General features: G+C 42.7%; 1 protein-coding gene across 2 annotated transcripts in view; it reads left to right on the top strand.

Annotated features, from left to right (window-relative positions):
* MRPL3 (mitochondrial ribosomal protein L3) overlaps window positions 1-15,712 on the top strand; it is a 116,505-nt gene that overhangs the window by 72,333 nt on the left and 28,460 nt on the right. For both annotated transcript variants that reach the window (XM_033930016.1, XM_033930017.1), the window contains exon 7: window positions 5,743-5,851. In XM_033930016.1, coding sequence (XP_033785907.1) covers window positions 5,743-5,851 — 109 coding nt within the window. The remainder of the gene's footprint in view (window positions 1-5,742; window positions 5,852-15,712) is intronic.

A 15,712-nucleotide genomic window follows, 5' to 3' on the forward strand; every position in this document is an offset into this window, starting at 1 on the left:
ATCGATATTTCTGGTTCTGTGAGATATAATAAAAGATCATCAGCATAAGCCGAGATCTTATATAAACCATTTCTGTAAGATATTCCCTTAATGCTGTTTGCTCAGTAGCCAAAAGAAGAGGCTCCAATACAAGATGAAATAGTAGTGGGGATAGCGGGCATCCTTGTCTGACACCTCGATAAAGATAGAACTTCTCAGTTTGAACATTATTGATGCATATTCTGGTATTAGGGTGGCTATATAATGTACTGATCATATGTATAAATCCTGCACCCATACCAAACCACTGCATCACTTTATACATAAAAGACCATTCCAATCTGTCAAATGCCTTCTTGGCATCCAAGGACACAGAGAAGGCCGAATTTTCCATTATCTCAGTCAAGAACATAAGTTGTAACTCCAGGCAGGTGTTATTAGAAGAGTGCCTACCCGACACAAAGCCCATTTGATGCATACCTATTATTTTTGGTAATATCTTAGCCAGACGAAGTGCCAGAATTTTGGCTAAGAGTTTACCATCTAGGTTTAATAGTGAGATAAGTCTATAGTTGGCCACTACATCAGATCTTTCTCTGGTTTAGGGAGAACCATCATAAGTGCCTCAGCCATTGTCCCTGAAATGTATCCTGCTAATATAACAGATTGGTAAAGATGTAATAATTCCAATCTTGAAAGAATTTAAAAAATTCAACCTTATATCCGTCGCCCTAGTTGCCTAAGGTTTCTATTTCCAGATGGATTTGCATGGATATTTCTTCAGTGTATATTGGGTGCAGTAAGCAACCAACAATTTCTTTGAGAGCACATTCTACGAGGAGTGCGGCTTCTTCATGGGCAGAGTCCTGGGCAGCTATGTGGTCCACCCTTCATACTTTTACAAAATTTTATAGGGTGGATGTGATGGCATGACGGGACACTGCGTTTGGGTCCTCCGTGCTGGCAGCAGGCTCATCTATCCCACTTTAGACTTGGACTGCTTTGGTATGTCCCACTGGTTCAGAACTGATATACCTTTTGCACTTGAAGGGAAAATTAAGGTTCTTAGCTCGATAACCTTCTTTCTAGTAGAAAGACATACGAGTCCATTTTCATTTTAGCCTGCTTATTGTCTCAGACATGGAAGTATCTTGAGATGCTTGTGTTTTCTCCCATCAAACAGGTCCAAAGTGTACTGAGGTATTGTAAAAAGTTACATGGGAAACTATGAGAACAACATAAGTGTTAGTGCTGGTTGCATTCAGGTAGGTGACGTGTTTGGGCTCACCTTGTTTTCTGTTCACTTTTGGCATTTGTTTCATTAAATGTTCTCGTTTCAGAGCAGAGCAGATTTGGCTGTCAGGGAGTGCTCTGAACCCCTCCTTTTTGTTCCTCTTTGTATAATGGCTGTCAACTGCTTTGGTACAAACTGAGGAGCTAGAGCACAGCCCAGAGTTACAGGAGGCCGAGCTGAAAAATTGAAATGATGCCTTCTACACAAAGCACGACTAGAGGAGAATAACCCACTGGTTCAAGACTTGTATGCCTTTCTACTAGAAAGAAAATTATCGAGGCAAGAACCTAATCTTCCCTTATGGATGTGGGGAATAACATTTGAGGATAGAATCTGTGTGTAAAGTCCAAGAAGGCTCCTGGATTCAATAAACAGTAACCCCCGCACCATTGAATGATAATTGAATTCATTTATTTACTTACTAGCATTTCATGAAGCAAAATTTATGAAACATTCTGTATAACATTGAGGAGTTTGCAGATTATCTCTTATCTGCCTTTTTGCAGATGATACAAAGATCTGTAACAGAGTAGGCACCGAGAAGGGAGTGGGAAATATGAAAAAGTATCTACAAAAGTTAGAGGAATGGTCTAATATCTGGCAACTAAAATTCAATGCAGAGTAATGCATTTGGGGATTAATAATCGGAAGGAACCATATATGCTGGGAGGTGAGAAGCTGATATGCACATATGGGGAGAGGGACCTTGGGGTGATAGTGTCTGAAGATCTAAAGGCAAAAAAACAGTGTGACAAGGCTGTGGCTACTGTCAGAAGGATGCTGGGCTGTATAAAGAGAGGCATAACCAGTAGAAGAAAGAAGGTGTTGATGTCCCTGTACAGATCGTTGATGAGGCCCCACTTGGAGTATTGTGTTCAGTTTTGGAGACCGTATCTGGCGAAGGACATGAGAAGACTTGAAGCAGTCCAGAGGACGGCGACAAAAATGATAGGAGGTTTGTGCCAAAAGACGTATGAGGAGAGATTGGAAGCCCTGAATATGTATACCCTAGAGGCAAGGAGGGACAGGGGAGGTATTCAGATTTTATATATTTATATACCACTTATATCCTAAGTGGTTTACATTCAGGTACTTTATCATATTTCCCTATCTGTCCCAGTGGGCTCAAACTCTATCTATGTTATATGATTCAGATGTTCAAATACTTGAAAGGTATTAACGTAGAACAAAATCTTTTCCAGAGAAAGGAAAATGGTAAAACCAGAGGACATAGTTTAAGGTTGAGGAGTGGTGGACTCAAGAGCAATGTAAAGAAATTCTTCTTTACGGAGAGGGTGGTGGATGCCTGGAATGTGCTCCCGAGAGAGGTAGTGGAGAGGAACATGGTGACAGAGTTTAAAAAAGTGTGGGATGAACACAGAGGATCTAGAATCAGAAAATAATAGTAAATAGTGAAGAACTAAGGCCAGTACTGGGCAGACTTGCACGGATTGTGTCTGTATATGGCCGTTTGGTTGAGGATGGTCTGGGGAGGGCGTCAATGGCTGGGATGATGTAGATGGGCTGGAGTGAGCTTTGACTGAGACTTCAGTAGTTGGAACCTAAGCACAGTACCGGATTTGGATTCTTGCCCAGAAATAGCTAAGAAGAAAAAAAAATTAAATTGTATCAGGTTGGGCAGACTGGATGGACCATTCGGTACTTTATCCGCTGTCATCTTCTATGTTACTATGTTTTTTGTCAGAACAAGTCTGTCCAACACTTTTCACTAATGGATAAGTGGAAAGAGTGAAGAGAGCACCTTTGAGGTTGACCTTGGTGCTTTCAAGATAGCATTAAGGAACTCTGCAGTGAGTATTGGGCTTGCAGACAGTGATGTCTCTGAAGCTCATACCTTTGTTATGTGCAGAAAAGCTTGCTGCTGTGGAGAGATTCTCTTTTTGAAATAAAATAAGAGGCAGCTTTTCTCATTGAAGACCAGTTATTTCACATCATTTAAGGAATGGAAAAGGTCAAAAACGGACGAAAACTGGAAAAAGTACAAACAATATCAAAGCGGGTGCCACAAGGCAGTAAGAAGGGCCAAAAGAGACTGAGGAAAAAATAGCCAAGGAGGCAAAAAACTTCATGCTATTCTTTCGATTTATTAAGGGGAAACAACCCGCGAAGGAAGCGGTGGGGCCGTTGGATGACCACGGGATAAAGGGAGTTCTAAAGGAGGACAAAGCCATCACTGATAAGTTGAACACATTTTTTGCATCTGAATTTAACGAAGAGAATATGCACAACATACCAGAAATCCGACAGGCTATACGCAGGAAACGAGGATGGGAAACTGACAGGGTTATTGGTTAGTCTAGACGAGGTATGCAGGCAGATTGATAGGCTCAGAAACGATAAATTCCCGGGACCAGATGGCATCCATCTGAGGGTAATCAAGGGGCTATAGCTGAACTGCTTCAACTAATAGCCAATATGTCGATCAAATCAGGAAGGATTCCGGAAGACTGGAAAATGACGAATGTCACGCCAATCTTCAAGAAAGGTTTGAGGGAGATCTGGGAAACTACAGACAGGTGAGTCTGACCTTGGTACAGGGAAAGATGGTAGAGGCGCTGATAAAGGACGACATCATTGATCACCTTGACAGACACAATGTGATGAGGACCAGCCAGCATGGCTTCAGCAAGTGGGGAGATCTTGCTTGACGAACTTGCTGCACTTCTTTGAGAGAGTAAACAGGCAGATAAAAAAAAGGCAAGCCAGTCGATATTGTATATCTGGCTTTTCAGAAGTAGTTCGACAAGAACCCGCATGAACGACTACTTCGAAAAATTGCAAACCATGGAATCGAGGGTGAAATACTCATGTGGATTAAAAACTGGTTGGCGGATAGGAAACAGAGAGTGGGGGTAAATGTAACGCTTTTCCAGTCCGAGTAGTGTCCAAGTGGAGTGCCGCAGGGTTCGGTGCTTGGACCCGTGCTCTTCAACATATTTATAAATGACCTGGAAATTGGTACGACGAGGGAGGTGATTAAATTTGCGGACGATACGAAGTTATTCAGAGTAGTGAAGATGCAGGAGGATTGCAAAATCCTGCAATGTGACATAAACGTGCTCGAGAAATGAACCACGACATGGCAAATGAGGTTTTACGTGGATAAGTGTAAGGTGATGCATGTCGGTAATAAAAATCTTATACAGGATGTCTGGTGCAGTACTTGGAGAGACCCCCCCCCCCCCCAGGAAAGAGACTTGGGAGTACTGGTCAACAAGTCAATGAAGCTGTCCGCGCAATGTGCGCCGGCGTTGAAAAGGGCAAACAGAATGCTAGGAATGATTAAGAAGAGGATCACAAACAGATCGGAGAAGGTTATCATGCCGCTGTACTGGGCCATGGTACGCCCTCACCTGGAATGCTGCGTCCAGCACTGGTTACCATACATGAAGAAGGACACGGTACTATTCGAAAGGGTCCAGACATGAGCGACTAAAATGGTTAAAGGGCTGGAGGAGTTGCCGTACATTGAGAGATTAGAGAAACTGGGCCTCTTCTCCCTTGAAAAGAGGAGACTGATAGGGGATACGATAGAAACATTCAAGATAATGAAGGGAATAGACTTAGTAGACAGAGACAGGTTGTTCACTCTCTCCAAGGTAGAGAGAACAAGAGGGCACTCTCTAAAGTTAAAAGGGGATCGATTCCATACAAACGTAAGGAAGTTCTTCTTCACCCAGAGAGTGGTGGAAAACTGGAACGCTCTTCCGGAGGCTGTTATATGGGAAAACACCCTCCAGGGATTCAAGATAAAGTTATACAAGTTCCTGCTGAACCAGAACGTACGCAGGTAAAGTTAGTCTCAATTAGGACACTGGTCTTTGACCAAAGGGCTGCCGCGTGAGCAGACTGCTGGGCATGATGGACCACTGGCTTGACCCAGCAATGGCAATTCTTATGTTCTTATGTTCATCAGCTTTTGACCAACCTCCTTTCAAAATGTATTCCAATAAGAGGTGGGGTAAAGGGAAGGAAGATCTACAACATGCAACACAGTTATTTAGTAATACAAAACTATTTTCAAATGATAGGTTAGAACATGGCAACTTTTCTTGAAACTGTTATAATTTTCACAACTTTAAGGCAAAGGCAGTATTTGATGACAGTTCTCAATTCACTCTCCTGTCTAGATAATGCTTTTGCCTTCAGAATATCTCATTAAATTTTATGTATATAAATCCTAATTTAAGAAACAGTTAAACATTTATCATAGCCAGTGAGAAATCAGTACTCAAGTTTCATTGAGGTAAAGAAGCACCAACAAAAGCTGGTAATTTTGATAGTAAACTTGTCAGCTATGATAACTAAAATGCTTTGAGGTTTCAGTTCACCTGGAAGTGCAGAGAATCGGTCACATAGCTCCTGTATTTGAGATACAAGAATAATTTAAGGGAAAGGATTGTTAAATGTACATTACCTGGCTAAAATTGGCTTTATTTGCCTTCTAGGATTGGTAAAGGTTTTCAAGGAGTTATGAAAAGATGGGGATTTAAAGGTCAGCCTGCTACACATGGACAGACTAAAACCCACAGGAGACCAGGAGCAGTGTCTACTGCAGTAAGTAGTATAAAATCTTAGCATTTTAATTGTTTTTCTTCTGTCCTGCTTTTCAGCCTTCCTCCTCTTCTTGTGATCTTTGGTTATATAATTGACTTTGTGATATGACCTATCATAGTTTTATTGGAGTAAAAAAATCATCAAGGTGCCACCTCTCCTTTCTTCAGTCCATTCTGTTAACTTTCCTTCAACCCCTGTCACCTTTTCTGCAATCACTGAAGATGAAACTACATATTTTCTTTCCTCCACCAAACTCACTGCCTGTTCTCTGATCCGATTCCCACTCATGTACTCAGCAGTCTCTCTCCCCCTTCTCTGTCAAATCCTCCGTTTTTCACTTTCCTGATATCTTCCAATATGTCAGTTACACCACTCCTCAAAAAGCCCTCACTGGACCCTACCTGTCCTTACAACTCTTGCCCTATTTCCCGCATCCCTGCCTTATCCAAACTCCTTGAATGTGCTGTTCACCAATATTGTCTTGACTTTCTTTCATCTCAGGCTATTTTTGACCCACTTCAATCAGGCTTTCGCCCTCTGCCTTCTATGTAAACTATTCTTGCCAAAATCTGTAATGACCTGTTCCTGGCCAGATCCAAAGGCTTCTGTTCTATCTTTATCCTTCTCAGTCTATCTGCTGCTTTTGACACTGTTGGCCACTACCTACTCCTTGATACGCTGTTCTCACTTGGATTTCAGGTATCTGGTCTTTCTTAGTTTTCTTCTCTCTCCCATTGTACTTTTAGTATATGTAGGGGTGGATCCTCTTCCACTGCTGTTCCATTATCATTTGGTATACCTCAGGGCTTGTCTTAGGACCTCTTCTTTTTTCCATCTAAACTCATTCCCTCAGTGCTCTGATCTCCTCCCATGGTTTTCAGTATCACTATGCTGACGACTCCCAGATCTACCTCTACACCAGAAATTTGAATAGGAATCCAGGCCCAAGTCTCAGCCTGCCTGTCCAACATTGCCGCTTGGATGTCTCACTACCATTTAAAACTGAATATGGCCAAGACTGAGCTTCTTATCTTTCCACCTAAATCCACCTCTCTTCTCTTCCCCACATTTTCTGTTTCTGTGTATAACACTCTTATCCTTCCTGTATCGTTAGTTTACAACCTCAGAGTCATCTTTGACTCTCTTTCTTTGCACAGATCCAATAGACCACTAAAGCCTGTTGTTTCTTTCTCTATAATATCACCAAAGTCCGACTTTTCCTTTCTGAGCACACTACCAAAACTCTTATTCACACTCCTATTACCTATGCACCTAGATTACTGCAACTTGCTTCTCATAGGTCTTCCACTAAGCCATCTCTCTCCCCTTCAATCCATTCAGAATTCTTCTACATGACTTAAATTCCACTATGCTCACATTACTTCTCAGGTCACTTCATTGTCTCCCTATCCATTTCCACATATTCTCCTCTTACTGACTTACAAGTGTATTCACTCTGCAGTAGTGCTGACCGATTCACGATTCGAATAGGTTCACCGATTCACTTCGGGTGAATCGATTCGAATCGGTTCAAAACAAAAAAAAATCGGCTTCCCTATTCGCCCTACCCTCCCCCCTCGCCCCCTAAAGCAGGAGCGGCAGCGCTGCTCTTGCTGGCCAGCCGCTGTCGTACCTGCTTTAGAGGGCGAGGGGAGAGGGTCAGTCGGGAAGTGCTGCTGTCGGCTTCCCCGCCCCCCCCGGCATCCGGCTTCCACCCCCCTGGCTTCCCGCTTCCCCCATGGCCTCCCCGCACTGTTTACCTTCGAGGAACAGCCTGCAAACAAGATCGCAATGCTAGCGATCTTTGTACTGCTTCGGAGCTGTTTCCTCCGTTGCGGTCCCGCCCCTCCAATGATGTCAGAAGAGGGGCGGGACCGCGACAGAGGAAACGGCTCTGAAGCAGTACAAAGACCGCTAGCACCGTAATCTTGTTTGCAGGCTGTTCCTCAAAGGTAAACAGTGTGGGGAGGCCAGGGGGAACACGCAGGCCTTCTGGGGGGGAGTGAGCAGTCCTTTGGGGTGGGGGGTGGGACAGGCAGGCCTTCAGGGGTGGGATGCAGGCTATTAAGGGGGGGAACTGGCCTTCAAGGGGGTAGAAAGGCCTTCAAGGGGGACAGGCAGGCCTTTAGGGGTGGGATAGGCCTTCAAGGGGGGGACAGGCAGACCTTATGGGGGGACATCAGGGGTGGGATGCATACCTTGGGGGGGGGGACAAGCCTTTAAGGGGGGGAACAAGCCTTCTAGGGGGAAGCAGGCCTTTAGGGGTGGGGTACAGGCCTTCGGGGGGACAGACCTTCAGGGGAGTGGGCCCTGGTGCAGAAGTACACGGAGGGAGGGAAGGGGGGGGTTCAAAGAGATATGCATATGCTGAACTTTGGGGAGGAAGAAATGAGTCTGAAAATAGAGAAGAGGGATAGAGATGATGGACAATGGGATTTAGGGAGGGAAGGAACAGAAAGGGAGAGAAGTTGGACACAAGGCATGGTGTGGAGGGGGGTTAGAAATACTGGATAGGAGGGTAGTTGGGAAAAGAAAGGGAGAGATGGTGGACCCTGGGGTGGTGGGGAAGGAGGGAGAGATGCTGGATGAAAGGATAGTTGAGAAAAGGTGGATCTGTGGAGGGAAACGAAAAAAAAGAAAAGATGCCAGACCTCCAGGGGAGGGAAGGGAAACGGAAGGGGAGGACAGAGATATAAGATGGATGGTTAGCAGGAAGAAAGAAGGAGACCCTGGCAAGCAAGTTAGCAGAAGACAACCAGAGCCTGAGACCAACAAAATTTGAATAATGACCAGACAACAAAAGGTAGAAAAAATAATGTTATTTTCTGTTTTGTGATTGCAATATGTCAGATTTGAAATGTGTATCCAGAGAAAGCTGGTGTTAGACCATAAACGTGAGCTAGGATTTAACAGAGAGGAAAAGTCTTTTTTGTTTGTTTATTTTCTTTACATCACAGCGCCAGTGTGGTTAGGAGAAGGCAAAGGGGGTGAAGAGGCTATAAAATAAATCCACGAGGATGTTTGAAAAAAAACACCCAATTGGGCAGGAAAATCGAATCGAAAAACCAATTCAATAGGCTGAATCGAATCGAATCAAATCAAAATTTTTTTCCCTGAATCGGGCAGCACTACTCTACAGCTCCTCAGTATTAGAGAATGACATGGTGGTAGTTACCAGCCGAAACGGTGGGGGGAAAAAGTGCTCACTGCGGGCACGGGGACAAGGTAATCCACCACCCCGTGGAGCGGTGAATGGTCTTGTCCCCGCAGTTAAGGGAGGGAAGGTGCATGGTCACTGGTCGCGCGCTGCCCCCCTACCTACCTCTGGCCAAATCTATCTCCCTCCCTCCCCCTTACCTTCGTGGCGCTTTAGAAAAGAAACTGATGCCAACGAAGCCTGCCTGTGCTGCCCTACAGTCACATGTGTGGGCGGAAACTTCTCCTCTGACGCAATTTCCGGTTTCGTCGGAGGAGAAGCTTCCGCCCACACACATGCAACTGCAGGGTGGCATAGGCAGGCTTTGCCAGCATCAGTTTCTTTTCTAAAGTGCCGCGAAGGTAAGGGGGAGGGAGAGGATTCTCAGGCTGATGAAGGGCGGTGAGGTGGCGAGAGGGAAGGGTGGATGCTGCGGGGACGGGGATGGGGCAGTGAAGGGGATGGTGGTCCAGTAACAGGGCAGTGACGGGGCCAGATTTTTTTCCCCATGTCATTCTCTTCTCAGTATCTCTCCTCTCTTTTCTCCTTACTCTCTTCCCCGGAAATGCTGTTCATTGGGTAAGTCTCTTTTATCTGTACCCTTATCCTCTACTGCCAACTCTAGGCTCCATTCCTTCTATCTTGCTGCACCGTATGCCTGGAACAGACTGCCTGAATCAGTACATCAAGCTCTGTGTCTGGCAATATTTAAATCTAGGCTAAAAGCCCACTTTTTTAAGGCTGCTTTTAACTTCGAATTCTCACTCACTTGTAAAGTACCAAAGTCTGTTTTATCATTCCCTCTGTGAGAAATTCCCTAACCCCTGTTTGTCTCTTTTAATTAGATTGTAAGTTCCATTGAGCAGGAATTGTCTCTTATATGTTTAATATACAGTGCTGCATATGTCTCGCAGCGCTGTAGAAATTATGACATTACTTCCACAAGGCTATATTGTAGGAATGATGCTGCACACACAAGGCTCAGAGTGGGATGAGGCGACCTAAATGGATGGTCTCTCCCCCTTTTATTGAGAATCATAGCTCCATTAATTACTTAGCTAATGCTCTACAAGGTTATAATTTCATAATGCATTTAGGATTAGACCAAGGTAATTCATTGTTTACATATTTCATGTGTTTCTCAAAGTTACTATCTCACATGACACCTGAATACATATAATGGTTATAATAAAGTGATTCCCAATGTGTACATTTCTGATATGTCTCAAATCTTACTATAAAGTGAATTAGTCACCAAATAAAGATATATAGAAAACTAATCACTGGTTCCTCAGTATGCCACACAATGATTGAGTATGGTAGCTGTCCTCATAGGAACTTTATAGCGTGTATAGTTTTCATTATTTTTATACTTTTCTTTTCCTTTTTCCTACTTTCATATATTCAATAATTTATAACTCTGAAATACTTATGCCTAGTATGTTATCATTTTTAGCAAAAGTGGCAAAGATAACAGTCACTTAGCTTTGGTCTGGCTCTGGGTCTAGCTCGATCCCCACCGACGCGTTTCACACTTTCATCAGGGTCGGGGAAGGAGAACGCTGAAAAGAACAACGACATCGGATACATTAAAAAAGAGCTGATAAACTATAAAAGACCCAGTCATTTAGAAAACAACAAATAGTAACAACTATTAAGCATACCAGAGCAGAATCTTTTCCTAGCCGAACGCTAGATCCATAGTTAAAGAGCCGGAAGTGTAGCCATTACGATTTAAAGGGACTAATAAACTGAAAAACCCCGGTCACCTGACCCAATTTTGACCTATGAAATCAGCCGAACTTGAACTAAACAACTAAAGCCAGACTGTCCTGAAGATGTAATCAAATGCTCGCTGTTAACCAATCAGTAGATTGATTCAATCCATGAGGATACATAGTATTGAGATTATACATCCATCGAAGTTCTTTGATATTTAAACTATGCTCATAATTTCCTCCCTCCCACCCAACACGCACAGTGTCAATGATACGCCACTTGAGGTCCGAGATTTTATGTTTCATTAGGGACCAGTGCCGAACTAATGGGGCTGTTTCATTTCCCGTATTGACACGTGATTTGTGTTCGTTTAATCTCACGTTCATGGGTCTGCTGGTACGCCCTACATAGATTTTCGGACACGGGCACACGATCATGTAAATAACATGATCCGTTTTACAATTGGTGCTCGATTTAGCTGTATATATTTGACCTGTTTGAGGGTGACACCAAGATTCCCCTTCAAGGGCATATTCACACCATTGACATTGGCCCCAACTGTAGTGGCCATTGATGATGGAAGAATCAGTTTGTTTGCACAAATCTTTAGTTCAACCCCCTGGACGACCAATCGTATCTATGAATCATTCAGTATTAGAACCTTTGTCCAAATTCCTAGATTTATTCTTACAGAAGGAAGTCTTGAAAATAAAATCTCATGTCAAGGACAGTACTCACATGATTAACATTTTGAATACCATCTCACATACGAAGACTCAAGGGTTATTGATAACTCTAGATGTTAAATCGTTGTACACTATGATTCCAACTCAAGGTGCCTTAAATTTACTGCAAAAGATATTTGAAAATCAAACTTTTTGCCACCGTATTACCCCGTCTTTTCTGATGGAACTAGCAACATTGGTTCTCACCAAGAGTTACTTCTGGTGTAACGGGGAGTTTTATTTGCAGATTCACGGCATCGCCATGGGGGCTTCCTTGGCGCCTGCCGTCGCTACTTTGTACATGGCGCATCTGGAGGAAGAACACCTGTATACGTCTCACTGGTTTCAACACATTACTGTCTGGAGACGTTATCTGGATGACGTTTTTTGCATCTGGAATTCTGACATCCATTCTTTCAATGCTTTTCTCAATTGGCTAAATCTAGTGGATCCCAATATCCAATTCTCAGCCACAATCAACCATCAAGAGATATCATTTTTGGATATGATTATTTTTAAAGCTCAGGGTTCATTACTAACAACTATTTTTCGCAAACCAACAGACCGAAACAGTATGCTCCGTTATCACAGCTTTCACCCAGTACAACTCAAAAATAGTCTACCACATAGCCAATTTTTACGTTTGAGAAGATTATGTCATTCTAAGGCTGAATACAAGATCCAGGCTCGAGTACTCAAAGAACGATTCAAACAGCGTGGATACCCCAGACATATCGTACATCAGGCGTACACCAGAGCAAAATATGCTCACAGACCGTTACTTCTTCAATATAAACAAGATTCAGAAGAAATGAAATCAATGGTTTTTGTTCAGCAATTTTCTCACCTGGCTGTCGATATCAAGAGGGTTATTCTCAAACATTGGCACATTATCCAACTGACTATGGGTGCCCAATGTGATCCTCCCATCTTTGCATTTAAACGAGCTAAAAATCTAGGGGAACTCATTGGGCATAGTCACTGCAAACAAACTGATTCTTCCATCATCAATGGCCACTACAGTTGCGGCCAATGTCAATGGTGTGAATATGCCCTTGAAGGGGAATCTTGGTGTCACCCTCAAACAGGTCAAATATATACAGCTAAATCGAGCACCAATTGTAAAACGGATCATGTTATTTACATGATCGTGTGCCCGTGTCCGAAAATCTATGTAGGGCGTACCAGCAGACCCATGAACGTGAGATTAAACGAACACAAATCACGTGTCAATACGGGAAATGAAACAGCCCCATTAGTTCGGCACTGGTCCCTAATGAAACATAAAATCTCGGACCTCAAGTGGCGTATCATTGACACTGTGCGTGTTGGGTGGGAGGGAGGAAATTATGAGCATAGTTTAAATATCAAAGAACTTCGATGGATGTATAATCTCAATACTATGTATCCTCATGGATTGAATCAATCTACTGATTGGTTAACAGCGAGCATTTGATTACATCTTCAGGACAGTCTGGCTTTAGTTGTTTAGTTCAAGTTCGGCTGATTTCATAGGTCAAAATTGGGTCAGGTGACCGGGGTTTTTCAGTTTATTAGTCCCTTTAAATCGTAATGGCTACACTTCCGGCTCTTTAACTATGGATCTAGCGTTCGGCTAGGAAAAGATTCTGCTCTGGTATGCTTAATAGTTGTTACTATTTGTTGTTTTCTAAATGACTGGGTCTTTTATAGTTTATCAGCTCTTTTTTAATGTATCCGATGTCGTTGTTCTTTTCAGCGTTCTCCTTCCCCGACCCTGATGAAAGTGTGAAACGCGTCGGTGGGGATCGAGCTAGACCCAGAGCCAGACCAAAGCTAAGTGACTGTTATCTTTGCCACTTTTGCTAAAAATGATAACATACTAGGCATAAGTATTTCAGAGTTATAAATTATTGAATATATGAAAGTAGGAAAAAGGAAAAGAAAAGTATAAAAATAATGAAAACTATACACGCTATAAAGTTCCTATGAGGACAGCTACCATACTCAATCATTGTGTGGCATACTGAGGAACCAGTGATTAGTTTTCTATATATCTTTATTTGGTGACTAATTCACTTTATTGATTAGTTTTTGAACCCAGGTGCACTATTTTTTGATTTTGAACATTCAAATCTTACTATAGCATGTGACAGTCCAAAGGTTATAATGCATGCTCCTTAAGCTCTCTTGATTAGCCTTAAGCTCATGGTCCTCTTTGGCACATAGGCAAAGTCTGATTTTTGCCCATATAAGAGATGCTTAAACAAGATAAGATAAGGGTAAACCTGTGTCAGGTTAATATGTGGCAAGAGTTTTGTGACAAAGAGGGAGGGGGTACTGCCTCAGCATTCTGTCTCATAAGAATATAAGAACATAAGCAAACCTATTTCCTTGCTTTGTCAAGAGGGAAAGAGAAAGGATTCATACTTCTACACAGGGCCTCAAAGGGCCTAGATCCGTACACAGGGCCTAGATCAGTGTGCCGACCTGGCCTGGTTCAGAACTGCCTGTGTGCTGACCTTGCCTGTGTTCTGATGTCCTGGATTAGAACTTATCAGATCTCCATCCCTACACTATATTTGTTCTATGTCTGACCACTGTTAATTGTGCCAAATTATAAGCCTTTTGGTGAACATTTAGAGGGCACTCAATTTTAATTTAATGCATAAAATACAAGTACAGAATTTATATTAATTTCCCATCTAAACCTGAAATGTGAGCAAATACAGATAGAAAGAAGTTAAAAATAACTACTGTGTTATTTATAGCTGAAAATAGCCTTGTTGGCCTAATGATTTATTATGGATTGTTCAATGTTCTGGTAGCTAATATCATCATTCCACAGTAAATACAAAATGTTTGTTATGTGTGAATGCTGAATAGTAGTCCTGTATTCAGTCAGTATTCATCAGTGTGGCTTTGGAGCAAGTTGGACAGGTTGTTATGTGCTGAGCAACAATCGAAGGAGGAGCTGCATCTGCTGTTCCTTCTTTGTGAGATTACATTAAGGCTATTGCTCTTTCAACAGAGTCATTGACTATTGTCATTGTTGATGCTGACTGTTTCAAATACTGGCAGTGTGGCTAATCTTTCCAGCTTGCAGAATCTATAACCAGAAATTGTTGCGCTTTTTCTTGTCCATTTGTGTCAAGAACACCAAAGAAGACATAAGTTCTGTTTGTTATACATGATGCCAGGCCGATGGGACCGAGTGATTCGGGAGGGCGGTAGAGGCGTTTCACCAAACTTGTAGATTGTGGAAGCTGAAGATTTGCCACTGTCTTAGACTTGACTTCATGGCTTAATCTGTCATCAAAAAGGCCAAACCAGCCAAAATTTCTGAAAAGTACCACAGATGCCTGGTGAATGTTGCAGCCTTGGCAACAGCCTTGTTTGACTATTTCTGGTGTTCTGAAAGCAGAAGCAAGTCATTGAATGGTGCATTTTACAGGAAGAGGTGTTTCATGCAAGTAGCAGATGTACTGTAGTTGACGCTAACAAATAGTACCAGTTCTTTGATGCGCTGCCTTTCTGTGACAGTAAGAGAGAACTGCTGCTGGAACAGAAATATCTTAATAGTGTAGATGGCCTTTGCCGTTCACTGTGCAAGGTGGAAGGCCCCCCCCCCCCCCCTCCTGAGAGTGCTTGAATTAATGACTTCACTTTATCTGCATCCAGGCAGCTGCCAAGAAAAATTAAACAGAACTCAGAATGGTCCTTGTAATCTTCCCTTGGATGTAATGCATTTCTGCAATTTCTTTCCAAAGTACTGATGTGTCTGAATCAAACACATTGTCCGCAGCAACCTTATACCTGATATATGTATGGCCAATTTTGCTAAAATCTTTTGAACACCACATCTGGTCCTCCACTAACTTCAAACAGTTGGGTGAAGACACTTCCAAGCACCAGTTCTATCATACGATATTGACAGGCAAACCATTCTAATTCTTGTCCTACTATTAATTCAATGAAGGTGCATGCATCTTTCTTCAGGCCTGTATTACTCACAGTGGTATGAAACATCAGTGCTCAGACTTGTCGCTGAAGACTCCACTCATCTAATATTGTGAGGCAGGCTTCAGCTTGCTGTTTGCCAGTTCCATGGCCAATTTTTGGAACTCCTAGTAACCTCTCAGTTACCAGTGACAAGTAACTTTTATTTTGAAGCTAGAGTCGAAGTTTGTTCATTTTTACTGACTCCAATTCTGTCCAAAGTTGCTTCTGATTCATAAATTA

Source organism: Geotrypetes seraphini, chromosome 2 (genome assembly GCF_902459505.1).
Source record: "Geotrypetes seraphini chromosome 2, aGeoSer1.1, whole genome shotgun sequence".
Classification (NCBI taxonomy): domain Eukaryota; kingdom Metazoa; phylum Chordata; class Amphibia; order Gymnophiona; family Dermophiidae; genus Geotrypetes; species Geotrypetes seraphini.